At 37.6% G+C, this 20,270-nt stretch overlaps 1 protein-coding gene across 1 annotated transcript; it reads right to left on the reverse strand.

The window, feature by feature from the left end:
* Positions 1–14,452: 14,452 nt before the first annotated feature.
* Positions 14,453–17,707, reverse strand: LOC144250561 (uncharacterized). The gene is made up of 5 exons (XM_077793430.1): positions 17,674–17,707; positions 17,433–17,493; positions 16,421–16,662; positions 15,925–16,354; positions 14,453–15,840 (listed from the first exon to the last, which is right to left on the reverse strand). Exons 1-5 carry the CDS (start codon positions 17,705–17,707, stop codon positions 14,529–14,531), a joined length of 2,079 nt encoding a protein of 692 aa, XP_077649556.1. The 3' UTR covers positions 14,453–14,528.
* Positions 17,708–20,270: the final 2,563 nt, after the last annotated feature.

The following is a 20,270-nucleotide window of genomic DNA, read 5'->3' on the forward strand; positions in this document are numbered from 1 at the left end:
ACAATAGATTCTTAGTAAAGACAAATTTTCTTTGTTTCTTTTTGGTACCAGGGATTTGAAAGGTTAATAAAATAGGTACTTGTCACTCCGTTTTTCTATATGCTTAACAAAACATTGTTGAAATCTTAAGAACTGTTTGCTAATCTTGTTCCCAGAATGTGCTGTCCCCAACTGTGAACTGTTTGTTAATCTTGTTCCCAGAATGAGCTGTCCCCAACTGCCAAACTACAAAATGTAACTTCTCTCCCTGCCCTCTCCAAGGAAAGTATAGAAGCTCTGCTCAAGCTGTTCTCAGGGCTCTATCTCTCTTTGCTATAGTGAGCTCTGAGCCCCAGCATGCTGGTCTCCAAATAAACCCTCCCTTCTGCTGTTGCATAAGACAGTCTCTTGTGGTCTCTTCCTCTCACCGGACCCTTACAGATTGAACTCAGGGGAGCTTAACTACTGAGCAACATTCCCAGCCCTTTTAAAAATTTTACTTAGAGCCCAATTGCTAAGTCTGGCTTTGAACATGTGATCCTCCTGCCTCAGCCTCCCAAACTGCTGGGATTAGAGGCAGGTGCCAAAAGATACTGCTTATAATGCCACATATTTAGAAAGTATCTACAGGATTTTAGATATGAGGTTTATGATGTGGCATAATAAATTTTGTGAAGGGTAAAGAAAAATATATTTATAATTTAGCCAATATGTTTTTTTAAACTATAGACTTCATCTAGCCTTCCGTATATACTATTTGAAATTTCACTGTTCGCAATGGGGACTTCTATCTGAAAAACTCCAAACAGATTTACCTTGTAGAAGTCAAACCTGGACATCCATTTTTCTTAATCTATAGACTTAAATAAAATTGAAATTTCTCAAGAGTAAAGATTATTCCTCTAGAGCCAAATGATCCATAGCATTGTGTGGAATCATATTAGCTGAAGGGCTGTAAAAGAAATAATATTAACTAATTACCTTCTGACCCCAAATAACATCTGTATACTTGGCACTTCTTCATGTAGTCATGAATGTATTGTTGAGTCAACAAAAAGAGAACTCTTATAATTTTGTGGGCATATTTTTTAACAAATTATGAATTATCTTGAAAATGGTTCTCATTTTCACCGAACTCACAGAAGTGTCAAAAGAGTCAAGATTAATCCTATTACATTGAGAAATGTCTTTGTTCCTTTATAAATTATTTTTTGGTATTGGAAATTGAACTCTGGGGTGCTTTACCCCTGAGCTACATCTCCAGTGCCTTTCTTCATTTTTAAATTTTATTTTTTATTTTTGAATTTCAGTTACACATAACATTAAGGTTGATTTTGACATGAAATCATTCCACTTTTAAACTGGGATTATTCTATCTGAGTGGCGTGATTAAAAATAAATACAAATATTATATAGCCATAACCACATCCAAAGTAATGAAAATTTCCTCAACTGTTTTTATGACTTTTATGCTTCTAGCTATTACACAAAGAACTTTGATCCTTTTTTAATTTTACTTTTGTACATGATGTGAGGTACATATCCAAATACATTTTTTCTTCTTGTGGATATCTAGTCATCTCAGGGACACTTTTGCTTTAGCTTTTACTCTTGAAAAATATAAGCACTGTGTGTGTGTGTGTGTGTGTGTGTGTGTGTGTGTGTGTGTAATCCCTCTGAATATCAGTTACAAATTGCTGCCCATGCAGGTCAGGCAAATTGCTGCCCACGCAGTTACACATTGCCACCCCTGACCTGCAAAGTCAGCTGAACTTAAGGGCACTCATGTGAATTTCCAGGGACACCAAATAAAACATAGACACACTTTACCTTTACACAAGCTTCAGGACTTCTTCTCTGATCTTGGCCTCAGGCCCCCAAAAGGGAGGGCAAGAGAAAGTCCGAGAGGCTGGTGAGAAAGCGACCACATTCAGAAGAGAGCTTTCATTGGAAGAATCTTGTCCTTAGAAAGTTCTATTCAAAAAAGGCCAGAGGAGCAGGGTTACAATTATTTATGAGGATTTATGAGGGTAAGTCAATCCTCATAAATAATGCCTACATCTGAAGACCCCCCCTCTCTATCTAAGCTGGGACAGCACCCAAGTCACCACAAATGTAGTGACTCGTCAGAGCCTCCTGCTTCAGGACTGGAAGGCATGGGTCACTCAGAAGAGCTTCCCACATATCTGTTCTTTTTTCTTTGAAAAAGCAGGTGATGGGTCATTATTTTGAGTCCCTGAATTCTTCCTCTAGGGGTATAACATCCTACAATTACAACACAAGAGAGAATAAGTAGCAATGAGAACAATACAAGGATATACCATGCAGAGTGTTTAAGAATGTTTCCAGGGTTAAAGCTGTTTAATTCTTTAAGTATTTGATCAGCTAAAAAAAAAGTAGGATCTAAAAAATCAATCTTACATTTTTGTATCTTGAATCTGATGATGCAGCTCCAAAAGATCCAAGCATTCTTCTGCCAAATATCGAACAAATGGTTCTGAAGCTTCTTCCAATACCACTAAGAAGCATTGCATTTGGCAGCAGTAACACACACATACCTATAGCTAGCATGACATTTAAGTCTTTCCTTGAATTTCAAAATGGAAAGTTCATTATCTATATTTATGACAACAGTTTCTAAGGCATTTAGCATGGTCTCATTCCTTTCATCAACATTTATTTGATTGTGAAGAGCCTTGGAAGTATTCTGAGCCAAATAATTAAGAAAATGTGCATGTTGAATATTTGAGATATGGCCACCAAAGCTGTCACCATGGAAGCAATAAAAGAAACCAAGGGAACAACTCTCACTATTATGAGTCCAAGAGCACACTTAGGTCTCGCTAGCTGGGAGTGTATTTGTTGTAAGACTTGAAAAGCAGCATCAGCCTACCATGGCGCTGAAATATTTTCTGGTAATAAGACAAAGGAGGGCTGATGGAGCATCATCGTTCCTTTTTCTCTATTATTTCTGGTGATACAATTAGTTAAATTATATTTAATATCTGTTACAAGATATCTATCATCTTCCCTTTTAACTTTTACATTTCCTGTAATTAAAACATAAGGAGATTGAACACAGACCCATAAGCTGTAGCAAGAACCTTCCTGTTACAGTTCTTGCCTACAAAGTCTGGTAAAGCTTTGTCAGTAAAATGTGAGAATTCTGAGGCAGCAATTAAGCGCCAAACATCTTTTTGAATGCCACCTTCCCTGAAAGTAAGGATGCTACTAACAAATCCTCCAGGATTCATGGCATTTCCCTTGCATAACTGCCTTTTGTCAATTTTAGGAGACCAGTCCAAAATATACTCACCATTTCTACACACCTTATGCTGTACTTGAAAAGTACAAATAAAATTTAAAGTTTCTAGTATTACCGATGAAAAAGAAAAAGAGATGGAGGGTGCCAGATCTCTAGACACTGGAATATAAGCAATTAAAAACAGACTTATTTGCAATTTTGCCTTGAGCATAGTGGTAGGATTATGAGGGGTACTATGAGAATATGAGCAGAAATCACAGATTTTATATACATTTCAATACAGCCCATCAACAAACTCAACATTAAATTTAAAAGAAAAAAATTAAATCTCCATTGTTTAGGTCAAGCCCTAGCTACCAGAGATCCAGGGATCCTGAAGGATGAGTGGCTTAGGTGAAAGAGGAGGAGACAGGACTATAGTTGCAAGTTATGAGCAGCCTTCAGAAGTACCCACTGCCCCTAGAGGGGCCTTTATTTTTAAACATTTTTTACAAGTGTTTTTTCATGTAGTTAATGGATAGCTTCAAAGCTCAAAATTTCTTTGATTTACATAATTTTAAGAGTTACAATATTTTCAGAATATATTAATTACCTAAGATATTAAGTGCATGGTTTAAAATATTTTCCTGTAACCTTTGCCATTCACAATAAAGCTTTTACATTTTCACCTCAATCAATAAGTGCTAGACTACACAACTCGACTACATGTATCTTGACCTATTATTAACTTTTAACTTTAAAGCACACGTATAATTTTATCATTAACCTTTAAGTTTAAAGCATACCTATGATTATTGGTAAGATTTCTTACTTCTAAAGTCCCAATAAAACACTTAAAGTAGTTAAAGCCTATTACTTAAAAGCACTTTTCTGAAGTGCTTCTAAAATGTATATTAATTTTATACTATTCTATTTTTAATTCCAAGGGTAATTTTCTTTTTCATATGACCTATTTAACTGCTTTAAGAGTTTCTTTGATACTTTTCCAAAATACAACTATTCTTATGTTCTTGTAATTTTTAACAAAAGAGCAGGCTCTTCAACACAGCCCATTTACCATTAATATTAAAAATGTGTTTCCCATTTTTATCATGAATTCCTGTGTAAGGCAGAGGAGGGCCTGTTAGTGAGGGGAAATGTATGTTGCACAGATTGTAGATTTAGATGTGGGGCTTAGTGCAAATTGTTAAGTTTTTCTCAAGAACCTTGAGATTTGTAAGATTTTCTTCATACATTTTTGAGGAATAACGCTATTGTTTGTGTCCTGAGAGATATGAAAACACATTTCCAGGCATGTCTTAAGTGTATCTTTAGTCTCATTTTGGGAATTTTCCTGCAATTTCCATCAACATGTATTTTATTATTGACTGATGTATACTCTATTATCCATATCATGAGTATCATAAACAATACATTTAACCTTCCCCATGGTTTCAGTTTCCAAAGGGTGTAGCTCTGCCATGGCATCCCCCATGCTGTGACCCTGTCAGACAGAGGGTGCAGGAACAACTTAACCACATTATCCAGAAGACACCAGCTATTTTCCATATGACTTCTGTGGAACTTGTGATTGAATCTTGAGTTCCAGCCTATGGTGTGTCAATTAATTGTCACTGGATAACAAGTCAATATGGAACTTATTGGCTCACTCGACCCCTGAGCCAAATCCCCAGCAGTATTTTGTAATTTATTTAAAGAAAGAGGTTTCACTGATTTGCTTAGCACTTCTCCCTTGCTGAAGCTGGCATGGAACTCATGATCCTTCTGCTTCAGCCTTCCAGGACCCTGGGATTACAGGAGTGCACCACTGCACTCAGCTCTGTTCACAATTTTAATGCCAGCATTCTCTCTTTGCCTTATCAACTATTTTTATGCTATATTTCAAATGGATGCAGTATTTCTAATTTTTCCTCCCAGAACTGGATGACAGTTTATAGATTTTGCTTTCTCTTTGTGAGCATTTCACATGAGAAAAAAGCAGACACAATGAGGTTATTAGAAGTGATGTGAAGGAAGAAAAAGGTGACACTTTAAAGAGAGAGAATGTGTCCTCTCTGTAAAGAGAAGAGCATGGCTCTCTTTCTCTCCATTTTTATTAGAGATCTAAAAAAAGATTATAAAGAATCCTGCCCAGGTACACTTTTTGACTTTGGACTGACAGCAGGATAATATCAAACCCTCAAGTATCCAGTGCCATAAAAACTTTAGGTTAATTAGCCTCATGTTCATGATTTATAATTGAATTCTTAATCATAAACTCTTGCAGATTTTATGGTTCATAGGAATTATCTTTATTTCCCTGAGTTCCAGAATCTGGTCTTTAACAAGATCATGAAAGTCCCTCCTTTAGTGTAACTTGCGTTCCTCTTACAAACATTATTTTGAAACTGCATTTCTCCTGCAGGTAATAGTTTGTTAAAGAATGTAACACATCCTGTCCAGTTAATCCAGAAAGGGTGCAAGAAAATTGCTTCTTGGAAGATAAAGCATAGGGTCAATGTGTTGAGCCTATTTATTTATTTATTGTTTTGTGTGTTGAAATCAGAGCTAGTCGACCAGTGAGCTATATCACCAGCTCCTTTTTTATATTTTATTTTCAGACAAGATCTCATTGATTTGCTTAGTGCCTGGCTGATACATTGCTGAGACTGGCTTTAAATTCATGATTCTCCTGTCTCACCCTCCCAAGCTGCTGGGAATACAGGTATGTGGCACTATGCCCAACCTACCATTTACCTTAAAAGTACTTCAGTTCTTTTACCAGGTTCTGTGAAAATTACTACAATGAAAATATAAATGTAGTCTTTTCTATGATCTAATGACTCCAATTTTTTTAGATACATACCCAGAATTACTACTACTTAATCATATGACATTTTTATTTTAACTTATTGAAGAACCTTAATACCATTTTCAAAAATAGCTTTATTCAATTTATATTCTCACCAGCATTTTTACAAGTGAATCTTTATATCCATGCTCACATGCTCTGGAGTACCTACTTTCAGATTTTTATTTTTTACTTCTAAATATTTTACTTATTTATTTACTAGTCATAGATAGACAAATCACTTTTATTTATTTGTTTTTATGTGGTTCTGATGCTTGAACACAGTGCCTCCCATGTGCTAGGGAAGCACTCTATAATTGAGCCAGAACCCCAGCCCCTATCTTTCAGATCTTTATCATAGGCATTCTGACAAGACTGCATAGGGTGAAGGAAAGTTTTCATTTGACTGATGCATTAAATTTCTGAGGCAAGTGTGTTATATTCCAGGCTGTCAAGTAGCTAGAAGAAGAGTGTACTGTATTTTCTGTGGTGAAACAGGAATCTGTGATTTCTAACACATTTTTAACCCTTCTGCTGCAAATTTTAGTTTTTGGAAGTAGTTACAAACAATGCAAATCCAACTATTTGTAATGTATGAATATTTGCACATGCTCAGTCTCTGTTGCTTATAGAAATTGGATGTTTAGGATATACTCCCTGGAACAGAAGTCACTAATTTTAGATGCTCAGTACATGGAGAAACTACTTCTGAAAACAACTGGAAGGCCTGGAATTATTACTGGGGTGAACAAGGGTAGGTCAGGGCTCAGAAAGTGCTCAAATATTCTTGAGTGTATCGGTAGCTTGTTAAATTTTCCCCTTTGATACCTATAATTGAGTTGAGAGAGAAGCAATTCTTCCAGCAACAGAAGTTAGCAAAACCACTGAAACTTAGGCCTAGTGCAGGAAAGGGAGGCCCTTTCTCTAGAAACTCCCAGATGACTTGGAGCAAAAAGTAACAATTAGCATTTTGAAGATCATTCTCAGAAAACACCATAGAGAGTAGCAGAGGGCTGGAGATGTGGCTCAAGCGGTAGCGCGCTCGTCTGGCATGCGTGCAGCCCGGGTTCGATCCTCAGCACCACATACCAACAAAGATGTTGTGTCCGCCGAGAACTAAAAAATAAATATTAAAAATTCTCTCTCTCTCTCCCCTCTCACTCTCTCTTTAAAAAAAAAAAAGAGAGTAGCAGAAATATCTGAGGGGTTCACAATTCAGAATTCATTTTTTAATTTGTTGATCATTTTATAATGGAGTCACTAGAGTTCCTTTTATAGTCTGAATACTATGAAATAATTAAATATGTAATGTAAAATATTCTCTCCTGCTCAGCAACTTGTTTTAAAAAATATTTTCACATGTATGACCTCCTCAGCAGCCACATCAATGTTTATAGCAGCTCAACTTGCAATAGCTAGACTATGGACCAACCTAGGTGGTTCTCGAAAGATGAATGGTAAAGAAAATGTGATATATATGATCAATGGAATATTAGTCAGTTTGAAAGTAGGCTAAAATTATGGCATTTTCTAGTACATGGTTGGAGTTGGAGAATATCATGTTAAATGAAATAAGCCAGTCTCGCAAAACCAAAGATGTTTTCTCTATTATGCTGATGCTAATTCAGGAGGGAGGGGGCACTGGGGCAGAATAGCTTTACCTTACATTAAGTTGAGGGAAGTGATGGGAGGGAGGGGAAGAGGGATGTGGGAATAGGATAGATAGAAGTAGATTGAAACAGACATCATTACTGTATGTGTATATTTCACTACATGACTAATATGATTCTGCAACATGTACACTCAGAAATATGAGAAATGATACCCCATCCAAGTATGATATACCAAAGTGTGTGTATATATGTATATATGCATTCTACTGTCATGGGGATGAAAGAGATTCTGGGGATGTGGCTTAGTGGTTAAGAACCCCTTGTACTATAATGAGAGAGAGAGAAAACAGGGAAGACAAATCAGAAGGCAGAATGGATCCACACAATTCCAACGAACTTCCCATAATCCCTGCCCTAAAAACCAAGTACTTAGGGTCTGTGAGATATTGGTACATCTGTGAAAATTTGAAAAAAATATTTTTTCTTATGATCTGGAGACATAGAAATTGACTTGCAAGTTTCTACCAGGCCTGGTAGAATGGGTTGGAAACAGTAGTCACATCCTATAGAATTCCAAAGTCATCACTTTAATTGAACCACTTCGGCCCAGTTCCCAGCAAATGTGACTGCCATTGGGGTAACGGTTCAGAGACCACATTGCTCCATTTTTAGATGCGTGTGAGGTCAGCCTGGGCAACCGAGTCCACCACTGTCTCAAGAAAGAAAAAGGGGGTGAGCCTTGGTGAGGGTGTAGCTCAGTGGTAAAGCAGCCTTGAGTTCAATCCCCTGTGGAGACAAGGACAGTGATTGGGAGACAATGCTTCGTGACTGGAAAAGTTTCTATGCAAAAGTATAGGATGCCTGGTTGCCATGGCAATGCTCTCCATGGGGGAGACTCTGTTGTGGGAGACTTTTCAGCTTTGACCTCATTCTCAGGCACAAAGTTCCTTGCTAAGTCAACCACAATGTTTCACCAGTTCCGGTGCTTTAAAGGATGCTTTAAAGTAACTTTAAAGGATGGACTTTCTTTAGAGCTTCACAGTGCTATAACACTGCACATTCCAACTATAGAATGTAACGGAGGAAATAGCTGCATACTGTTGCTGTGTAACTTTCATAAATACAAAGAATAATGCTTGCATGGTCTTTAATATGATCAATGAAAAATATACAATAAAGATTGCTGGTGTAATTCTTTTTTTTCTTTTTTTTAGAGAGAGAGATAATTTTTAACATTTGTCCATTTACATTTTTAGTTTTTGGTGGACACAACATCTTGTATTTTATTTATATGTGGTGCTGAGGATCAAACATAGGGCCCCACGCATGCCAGGTGACCGTGCTAAGACTTGAGCCACATCTCCAGCCCCCTTGGCATAATTCTTTAGACCTGCTGCTCCATCATAGAGCAGTGATCCACCTGATCCCAGATGTTGTATCTTCTGCGTGTGTGACTCTTTATTTCTTCCAATGTCCCATCAAACCTTGCCAAAACCTCCTAGTTTGGCCACATTTGTCGCAGCAATCCCCAGTAGCAAAAATAAATAAACACCATCAATCTCTAATTAAATCACTTCATATGTTTTTGATGTTAAAACAAGGTATATGAAAACCAAAAATTCCTATAAAATCTGATGTGCTCCTCAGAATATTTAATAGTCTAACATATTTCTAATTCATGAAATATGGAAAAATCTGAGTTCTAACTGGGCATCCTGAAATGTTTAAACACAGTCAGTGATAATCACAGAGGAAAAAATAAAATACCAACTACAGAAACACAGATATTCTCTATCTCAGCATTTGCCTTGGGTAAATTAATGCTGCTTTGATGATCTGGTCCCGTCCGTAAGTATCCATACCCAATACCAAATATAATAAAAATTACTAATCCTATCTGATCAACAACTGGTATATATTTTGGCCTGAGAATTGGCTAATATTTTCTGTTTTCTCTATTTCAATAGCATTCTAATGCAAATTGTCCTTATCACTACCAGGAACAAATAAATTTTCAGACTACTCATCAGCTTTTCACAAATGACCTGAGCAGAGACTCACAGCATCACGTTTTTTGCAGGAGCACATCATAAATTGGTGACATCCTCCTCCAAGGTTGCTTGACACACTCCTTGAAGACAAGAAAATCTGACACCTTTTAGGCTGCACTGGACCAGGTGGTAACGTATTCTTCACTTATCAGTTTCATTTGAGCTCCCCAATGACATCATCTATAAATCAGAGACCTCCATATGGAATTCCTCCACCAAAAGGCTCTGAAAAGACAGGCATGTTTAGCACCTTCAGAGACTCCTGCAAAATAGAAGCTTTCACAAACTCTTTATGATAAGGACATTATGGCCACTTGTGATGACTACCAATTACAGAGGGTTCCCAGAGCAGGAAGCTGCTCCTCATGGACCTTGGTATATCATTCCTTTTTAAAACCATACACTTGATTTTTATTGAATTGGTGAATTTTACAGAGGTCCTGAATTAATAAACCATGCCTGAGAATCCAAAGAAGAAAACAATATAATGGACAAGCCCATCCACCCATCATACGGTTTATTAAAACTTGGTTTCTAATGCATTTTTCTTGGGGATACTGGGAATTGAACTCAGTGGCACTCAACCACTCAGCCACTTCCCAGTCTTCTTTTTTATTTATTATTTGAGTTACTTCTTAGAGACAGGGTCTCACTGAGTTCTTTACTCCTTTTTATCCAGGGAGGCCACCTTTCAAATCACAAACCTTGGGCTAAGGTTGTGGCTCAGTGGTTGACAATGCACCTAGCATGTGGGAGGCACTGGGTTTGATTCTTAGGGAAAAAAAATATTTAATATATATATACAATTTTTTTAAAAAATGAAAAGGGGCTGGGGATGCGGCTCAAATGGAAGGATGCTCACCTGGCATGCGTGGGGTGCTGGGTTCAATCCTCAGCACCACATAAAAATAAAATAAAGATGTTGTGTCCACTGAAAACTAAAAAATAAATATTAAAAGATTCTTTCTCTTTAAAAAAAAGTGAAAAAAAGTCACAATCCTCCTGCCTCAGAATCTTGAGCCACTGGTATTTCAGGTGTATGCCACAGCACCTGGGGATTCTCAAGAATTTTGAGAATTTCAAAGTCTTTCATAAAATTTGAACAATAGGGGAATCTAAGCCTGCTGCAAGTCTTTAAAACTTCTAGTACACTGTACCATTAAATAAACCTCTCCATGTTTATCTCAGTTTGTTCCACATAAGCATCACACTACAAAAGTTTGTGAGAAAATGCATACATGAAGGAAAATATGTGGTTCAAGTTCCAAGAGGTTACTTGTTATTATGTTTGGCCCCCAAATTATGTCTTTGGTATGACAAAGAATATTTTAATTTTCATTTAATCATTGTACATTCTCACTATTTGCTCAGCTACATACCCAAATCCATCAGAAGGTAGCCACCCACCTGCCAGCTCACATGACAACACTACTGTTCAAAAGGGACAGGCAGGTCCTGTCAGGAAATTCTGTAGCCTTCCTAGGAGTCTGATTCCTACACTGATGTACTCACCAAGACTGAACTCCTACAAACAATACCCACACCCCAGGACTGTTGCATTCACTCCAGTCCCTCACACTGCCCAGGAACAAGCCTGCAACTACTGCCTTTGGCAAATGGATTTATTACAAAGAAGTGCAGACTGCGTCAAGTGCTCACACACCTCTATGCAATATTTCTACTAAATCAAAAATGTAAAACTAGGAAATTGCCACACTGACGCATTAGCTGCAAAGAAAGTTTTTGGAAATCCTGGGAAGTGTTCAAAACTATCTTTTAAAGAAGAAGTTTTACAGGATGGCTTAGGCTGTATTTATCAAAAACAGAAGGGCCACAGCACACTCTTTTGGCCTTCCTTTCCAAATGAGCACTAAGACACAGCAAAAGGCTGGAACAGAGATAGCAGTGACAATCAACCCATCTTTGGCGTGTTGGCAAACTTCAACATTTGGACACAAGTATGTAAGGAACTCTTACCAATGATCACACATGATCCATGACACCTGAATAGGTTGTGGGTGAGGTTTTGTTTAGGTGACTTTGAATCCTTAGGACAAGTAACTGAATCCTTTAGCCTGAGCAGAAACAGCCCACTCCACAGCAAGTACTGCACAATATCACCTGATTGGAGGCTGTACCTTTATTAGTGATGTAGGGCACATGAGGCTAGACACCTAAGGAATGCTCCAGGAGCACATTGATTAGGTTCTGAGGGGTATCACTTAAAATTTTTTGGTTCACTGCTTGGAATTTCACTGATCTTTATTTACATCCAGTGGGACAAAGATGGAGGTTTATATTTTTTGTAGGGGTATACATAAAGGTTTTGTTGTTGTTGTTTTGATTACTTCACCGAAAGTGCTTTGTGTACCCATTGTAAGATTGGTCAGAGGTCTTCCAAGCTTTGCCACAAAAGCAGAAGTTTGTGTTATAACCCACATTGAGATCTTTGCAAAATCATTTCCTGACATTCTGTTGAAAGAAAATTATGGTGAAGGTCTCTTGAGAAGCTTATTTAAGATTATTTGGTGGAGAAGGGAGAGCCGCTATATTAGGACATCAGACTGGGATGCTCCTTACCAAGCCTTTGGTCATGTAGTGTGTGTTAAGAAAACCATCACACAATTTTTTCCAGGGCTACTGAGGTACTGTAAAACACAGAGAGAAATCAAGCCTGGGTTTTCTGGCATATTCCACCTAAGTATTATTCATGGGAAGAAAACGTAAATTGGATGTAGTTTTTTTTTTTTTAAAAATTCACTGCTATAAAAGACCTTTAAAAAGGAAGAGATCAGCTGCAATTGTAGAGGAAACACCTGCAGAGCTACATCTGCTGATGTGGTTATCCGTGGGGTCCACACTCACAGCTGCAGCAAACTCACCACCTGAGCTATGGAGCGTTCAGTGCTAGAATCCCTGCCTAGCATGCACAAGGCAGGATTCGGTCCCCAGAACTGGGAAAAGAAAAGAGAAAGCGACTCAAGTATAGGGCAAAATATACTTTGAGAAAGTGCCTCTCTAAATATACACAAATGACATTGTTTTATAATTCTCTTTAATGTGCCTACATACAGCACAATACATGACCTTAGAACAAGCACAAGTGACAAGAGTGGTGGTCCCAGAGTCCTCAACAGATCAATAAGCAATCAAGGAAAAGGAAGAGGCAAGCTGCAGGGTACACAGACACATCCCTATGGTCCCAGCTGACAGCCTCATCCCCTCTCAAAAAATAACAATTAAAAGAACTGTGGAGAAACTCAGTGCTAGAGCACTCCTGGGTGAAATCTGAACAAAGAAAGAGAGGAAAGAAGTTCAGAAGAGCCATTTCACCAATCTGTACCAAAGGCTGGAGTGGAGAGGCCTAAGCTAACATACACAATATGTAATGAAACATTAGACACAAAAGACTTAAAATACAGGAAAATGGAATCTAACAATAAGAGAGATTTAACCCAGAAAAACATGTTGCTTTCAAATATTCATGCTGACGCAATGCTCCTCTCCAACCCAGGGTGCAGTTTTGTTACCTCTGAATACATTAAAAAAAATGAAAGAAAGAAAGAAAAGAAATGAAGGCACACACCATTTTCACACACCTACAGTGATTATCTCAAAATAAAGAAATAAATGAAATAAAACAAAATTTTGCTCAAGTCTGAACAAGTTCAAATGGATCTGAAATAAGCAAAGTTCTCACCACATTTCTACATACGGGGCTTGTCTCCAGTGTGATTTCTTAAATGCTGTTCAAAGGGACCTGGAAAGTTGAAAGTGTTACTGCAATTTTTAAAGATAGAAAAAGGATTTTCACAGATGTGAATTCTTTTATGCCTTTGGAGAAAACTCTCAAAGCTGAATACTGCCCCACATGGCTTATCCTCAGCATTTTCTACAGTATGAGTCCTTTCATACAACTGAACAAAACTAGAACAGCTGAACCCTTTACATTTCTTACTTGCATAGGATTTATTCTTTTTATTCCAAAACAATATTCCCAGTCCTTAAGAAAAAAATGGCTTCTCTGCATGAGTGTTTTCATATATAAGAAAGGAAATGAAGCTGATAAAATGTAGCAAATCCCCCAAATTAAGAGGGTTTGTTTTTCAATGTGAATGAAATGGCTTTGAAGGCAACAGGGACAATGGAATGATTTGTGATATTTCTCACATTTAAAGAGTTATTCAGTTGGATGTGGTGGTGTATGCCTTTAATTCCTGAGACTCGAGAGGCTGATTCTGAAGAATCAATGTTGCACCTTAGAAAGACCCTAAGAAACTCAGCAAGTCCCCATCTCAAAATAAAATGTAAAAAGGAACTGGAATGTAGCTCAGTTGTAGAGCACCACCAGACTAAATCCCCAGTCAGTGGATCTTTGATTGATTGATCTCTCTCTATCTCACACATACATACACACACACAAACACACACACACACACACACACACACACACACACACACACACACACATTTTCAGCTGTGTGAGCCTCTCTTGTCTTTGAGGATGACATGAAATACTGATTTACCATATTTCACATTCAAAGGATTTTTCTCCAGTAAACTTCCTCCACGTATATGAGTGAAACAGTAATAACAGAAGAGTTTACCAATTGTTTTCATGCATACGATTTCTATGCAGTATGTGTTCTTTCACATGTGTGAAGCAGACAAGATGTGGCAAAGGCTTCTCCACATTGTTGATATTCATTGGGCTTTTCTCCAGTATACATTCTTCCGTGTCTGTGAAGGTCACTGGATCTAGCAAAGGCTTTTCCACACTGCTTACATTCTTAGGGCTTCTCTCCATTATGAGTTTGTTCATGTGAGTGAAGGTAAGAGGACTGAGTGAAGGCTTTACCACACTGCTTACATTCATAGGGCTTCTCTCCAGTGTGTGTTCTTTCATGGATCTTAAGCTTATAGGATGTAGCAAAGGCTTTTCCACATTGTTTGCATTCATAGGGCTTCTCTCCAGTATGTGTTCTTCCATGTTTATGAAGCTGATGGGATGTAGCAAAGGCTTTGCCACACTGCTTACATTCATAGGGCTTCTCTCCAGTGTGAGTTCTTTCATGTATGTGAAGGTCACCAGATCTAGCAAAGGCGTTGCCACACTGCTTACATTCATAGGGCTTCTCTCCAGTATGCACTCTTCCATGTATTTGAAGTTCACTGGATCTAGCAAAGGCTTTGCCACACTGCTTACATTCATAGGGCTTCTCTCCAGTATGCACTCTTCCATGTATTTGAAGTTCACTGGATCTAGCAAAGGCTTTGCCACACTGCTTACATTCATAGGGCTTCTCTCCAGTATGCACTCTTCCATGTATTTGAAGTTCACTGGATCTAGCAAAGGCTTTGCCACACTGCTTACAATCATAGGGCTTCTCTCCAGTATGAGTTTGTTCATGTGAGTGAAGGTGAGAGGACCGAGTGAAGGCTTTCCCACACTGCTTACATTCATAGGGCCTCTCTCCAGTATGAGTTCGTTTATGTATCTGAAGGTTATAGGCAGCAGGAAAGGCTTTTCCACATTGGTCACATTCATAGGGCTTTTCTCCGGTATGCATTCTTCCATGTATGCGAAGATGAAAGGATGAAGCAAATGTTTTTCCACACTGTTGACATCCAAAGGGTTTCTTTCTAGTATGTGTTGTTCCATGAATCTGAAGGCAACTAGATGTAGCAAAGGCTTTTCCACACTGCTTACATTCATAGGGCTTCTCTCCAGTGTGTGTTCTTCCATGAATCTGAAGGTAACTAGATGTAGCAAAGGCTTTTCCACACTGCTTACATTCATAGGGCTTCTCTCCAGTGTGTGTTCTTCCATGAATCTGAAGGTAACTAGAACTAGCAAAGGCTTTTCCACACTGCTTACATTCATAGGGCTTCTCTCCAGTGTGTGTTCTTCCATGAATCTGAAGGTGACTAGATCTAGCAAAGGCTTTTCCACACTGCTTACATTCATAAGGCTTCTGTCCAGTATGTGTTGCTCCATGTTTATGAAGCTGACGGGATGTAGCAAACGCTTTGCCACACAGCTTACATACATAGGGCTTCTCTCCACTATGAGTTCTTTCATGTATGTGAAGGTCACCAGATCTAGCAAAGGCTTTGCCACACTGCTTACATTCATAGGGCTTCTCTCCAGTGTGTGTTCTTCCATGTCTGCTAAGCTGATGGAACATAGCAAAGGCTTTTCCACATTGTTTGCATTCATAAGGCTTCTCTCCAGTATGTGTTCTTCCATGTGCACGAAGCTGAGAGGATGTAGCAAAGGCTTTTCCACATTTTTTGCATTCATAAGGCTTCTCTCCAGTATGTGTCCTTCCATGTTCTTGAAGCTGACGGGATGTAGGAAAGGCTTTTCCACACTGCTTACATACATAGGGCTTTTCTCCCGTATGAGTTCTTCCATGTGTGTGAAGGTCACCAGATCTAGCAAAGGCTTTTCCACATTGTTGACATTCATAGGGCTTCTCTCCAGTGTGTGTTCTTTCATGGCTCTTAAGCTTATAGGATGTAGCAAAGGCTTTTCCACATTGTTTGCATTCATAGGGCTTCTCTCCAGCATGTGTTTTCTGATGTATTCTAAGTAATCTCGGATAAGCAAAGTCTTTCCCACATACCTTACATTTGAAATGTGCATTCCCTGTGTGTGTGATCCTGTGCTTTGGAAGACTTGTCTGTGAAATAAAGGTTCGACCATCTTGTTTACATTCATAGAGTTTCTCTCCAGAATGAGTTCTTTCATGTCTTCTAAATAAAGAGGAGAAATGAAAGGCTTTCCCACATACCTCACATTGAAAAGGTTTACCTCCACTGTGTGTTATCATGTGTCTTTGAACACCTGGGAGAGAAGAAGAGGCTTCACCACATTGTTGACATTCATAGGGATGCCCCCCAGTATGAGTTTCTTCATGTCTTTGAATGTCATTGGAACAACTGATGACTTTCCCACATACTGTATTTTCATGTGGTCTATCTCCAGTTTGTAACAACATTTGTGTGTGAACACTTTTGAGAGAAACCAGAGATTTCCTATATTGTTTAAATGCACATGGCTTCTCTTCACATTCCTCATGCTTATAGTATTTGTGTCCAGAGTGAGATGTGATGTGCCTATGAAGGAAAGAAGGACATATGAAATCTTTTGCACACATAATGAAGTCACATAGATTTAATCTATTAAAATTTGTCTTTGTTTGATTAAGAATTGGAATCGATTTGAAGGTTTCCCCACACTATTCTGTGATGAAAGTTTGAAGGTTACCATAGGACTTCTTTGAAGAAGAAGTGACCAGCACATAATTGATACCTAACTCATTCACGGTTTTCTATTTATTTATAGGTCTTTACATTTCTACCAACATCACGTAAAGGCTACATTTTTCTGACTTGTTAAAGTTGCCTGAAAATAAAGAGATTGAAAGGAAACAATCCTTTGCAACACAGCTTCTCTATGGCTATTATTCACATAGTCATATTCACATATGCAATTTCATAGTCCTTTTTGCATGTCAAATACTTTGAAAAGACTGAATACCTGTTACAGATAAGTATATATTTCTGGTAAAAAATATTATAAGAATAAATACATTTCAAATTATGCATACTTCTTCGGTTCGTTTGCTTTAAAAATTATATGACAGTTCTCAGATTCCCTCACGAATTCCTCTTGTGAGTAGAGTTACCTTAGGTTGCTTCCAGAGTTTTCAATCTGATCTTCAGTGGTCTTGTCTTCCCACTTGTTTCCTAAAATGAGACAACATAACAATCTTTATGAATATTTAGGAGCTAGAAATGCTTTGCCAAATTGTAGGTGCCATTTATTCTTCAATAATTCATCAACTGATTTCCTTTTCACCTTCTACATAAATGACCAAATTAAACATGAGTTCTCGATTTGATTAATCTTAAAACCATCATTATTACCTATAGAAGCCAGGTTTCTGAGGACTTCCCGCATCACATCTCTGTAAAGGTTCTTCTGGGAAGCATCCAGAAAAGCCCATTCCTCCTTGGTGAAGTTCACAGCCACATCCTCAAAGGTCACTGAGATCTGAAATATCCCACAAATGTATAGACAACTCCAAGACACATCATTATGAAGATATCCAACATACAGAACAAGGAGAGAATATTAAAAGCTAGGAGAGAAAGAAGGCAGATTACATTCAGGGGTAAACCAATTAGGTTAACGGCTGATTTTTCATCACAGACGTTGAAAGCAAGAAGATCCTGGAACAACGTATTTCAAACCCTGAAAAATAATCAATTCCAACCAAGAATACTGTATCCAGCAAAATTAAGCTTCAGATTTGACAATGAAATTAAAATATTTCACGATAAACAAAAGTTAAAAGAATTCGCAGCCAGAAAACCAGCACTGCAAGGCATTCTGAGCAAAACACTACAAGAAGAGGAATTGAAAAACAGCTCCCAAAACTAACATTGGGAGGTAACCCAGTAAAGGGAAGAACAAAAAATATAACCAAAAAGGAAAAACGAGCCATATTAAAATAAATACATAAATAAGCATGTCTGGAAGTACAAACAATATATCAATAGTAACCTTAAACGTTAAGGGCTTAAATTCACCAATCAAGAGACAAAGGCTAGTAACCTGGATTAAAAAAACAAATCCAACAATATGCTGCCTTCAGGAGACTCATATGATAGGAAAAGACATACACAGGTTGAAAGTGAAAGGCTGGGAAAAATCATACCACTCACATGGTCCTCGGAAGCAAGCAGGAGTGGCCATACTCATATTGAATAAAATCAACTTGAAACCTAAGTTAATCAAAAGGGATAAAGAAGGCCACTATATACTGTTAAAAGGAACCATCCACCAACAAGACATAACAATTATCAATATGTATGCACCAAACAATGGTGCTGCAACGTTCATAAAACAAACTCTCCTCAAGTTCAAGAGTCAAATGGACCACAACACAATAATTATCAGTGACTCCAACACACCGCTCTCTCCTTTGAACAGATCCACCAGACAAAAGGTGAATAAAGAAACTGTAGAACTCAATAACACAATTAATAACCTAGACTTAACCGAAATATATAGAATATATCAACCATCATCAAGTGGATACACATTCATCTCAGCAGCACAGGAATCCTTCTCAAAGATAGACCATATATTAAGCCATAGGGCAACTCTTAGTAAATATAAAGGGGTTGAGATAATATAATGCACCTTATCTGATCATAATGGAATGAAACTGGAAATCAATGATAAAAGAAGGAAGGAAAAATCCTGCATCACCTGGAAAATGAACAATATGTTACTGAATCATCAATGGGTTACAGAAGACATAAAGGAGGAAATCAAAAAATTCTTAGAAACAAATGAAAATACAGACACAACATATTGGAATCTATGTGACACAATGAAAGCAGTTTTAAGAGGGAAATTCATTGCCTGGAGGTCATTCCTCAAAAAAAGAAAAAACCAACAAATAAATGAACTCACACTTCATCTCAAAACGCTAGAAAAGGAAGAGCAAAACAACAGCAAATGTAGCAGAAGGCAAGAAATAATTAAAATCAGAATGGAAATCAATGAAATTGAAACAAAAAAAAATTGAAAAAATTGATAAAACTAAAAGATGGTTCTTTGAAAAAATGAATAAGATCAACAGACCCTTAGCCATGCTAACGAAGAGAAGAAGAGAGAGAACTCAAATTACCAACATATGGAATGAAAAAGGCAATATCACAACAGATACTACAGAAATACAGAAGATAATTAGAAATTATTTTGAAACCCTATATTCCAATAAAATAGAAGATAGTGAAGATATCGATAAATTTCTTAAGTCATATGACTTGCCCAGATTGAGTCAGGAAGATACACACAATTGAAACAGACCAATGACAAAAGAGGAAATAGAAGAAACCATCAAAAGACTGCCAACCAAGAAAAGCCCTGGAACAGATGGACATACAGCGGAGTTTTACAAAACCTTCAAAGAAGAATTAATACCAATACTTTTCAAGTTATTTCAAGAAACAGAAAAAGAAGGAGATCTTCCAAATTCATTGTATGAGACCAACATCACCCTGATACCGAAACCAGACAAAGACTTCAAAGAAAAAAAACTACAGACCAATATCTCTAATGAACATAGATGCAAAAATCCTCAATAAAATCCTGGTGAATCGAATATAAAAGCATATCAAAAAAATTGTGCACCATGATCAAGTAGGATTCATCCCTGCGATGCAAGGCTGGGTCAATATACGGAAATCAATAAATGTTATTCGCCACATCAATACACTTAAAGAACCACATGATCATCTCGATAGATGCAGAAAAAGCATTTGACAAAGTACAACATCCCTTTATGTTCAAAATACTAGAAAAACTAGGGATAACAGGATCTTACCTCAACATCGTAAAAGCTATATATGCTAAACCTCAGGCTAGCATTATTCGGAATGGAGAAAAACTGAAGGCATTCCCTCTAAAATCTGGAACAAGACAGGGTTGCCCTCTATCACCACTTCTA

This window comes from Urocitellus parryii, chromosome 16 (genome assembly GCF_045843805.1).
Source record: "Urocitellus parryii isolate mUroPar1 chromosome 16, mUroPar1.hap1, whole genome shotgun sequence".
Classification (NCBI taxonomy): Eukaryota; Metazoa; Chordata; class Mammalia; order Rodentia; family Sciuridae; genus Urocitellus; species Urocitellus parryii.

What these genes read in the sequence shown, in the direction of transcription:
- LOC144250561 (XM_077793430.1), bottom strand. Translation starts at nt 17,707, where the DNA reads ATGCGGGAAGTCCTCAGAAACCTGGCTTCTATAG. An exon ending in CAGAAACCTGGCTTCTATAG is followed by an intron (nt 17,494 to 17,673) that starts GTAATAATGATG and finishes GTCTCATTTTAG; the next exon opens with GAAACAAGTGGGAAGACAAG. An exon ending in TGTGGAAAAGCCTTTGCTAT is followed by an intron (nt 15,841 to 15,924) that starts GTTCCATCAGCT and finishes AGCCTTTGCTAG; the next exon opens with ATCTGGTGACCTTCACATAC.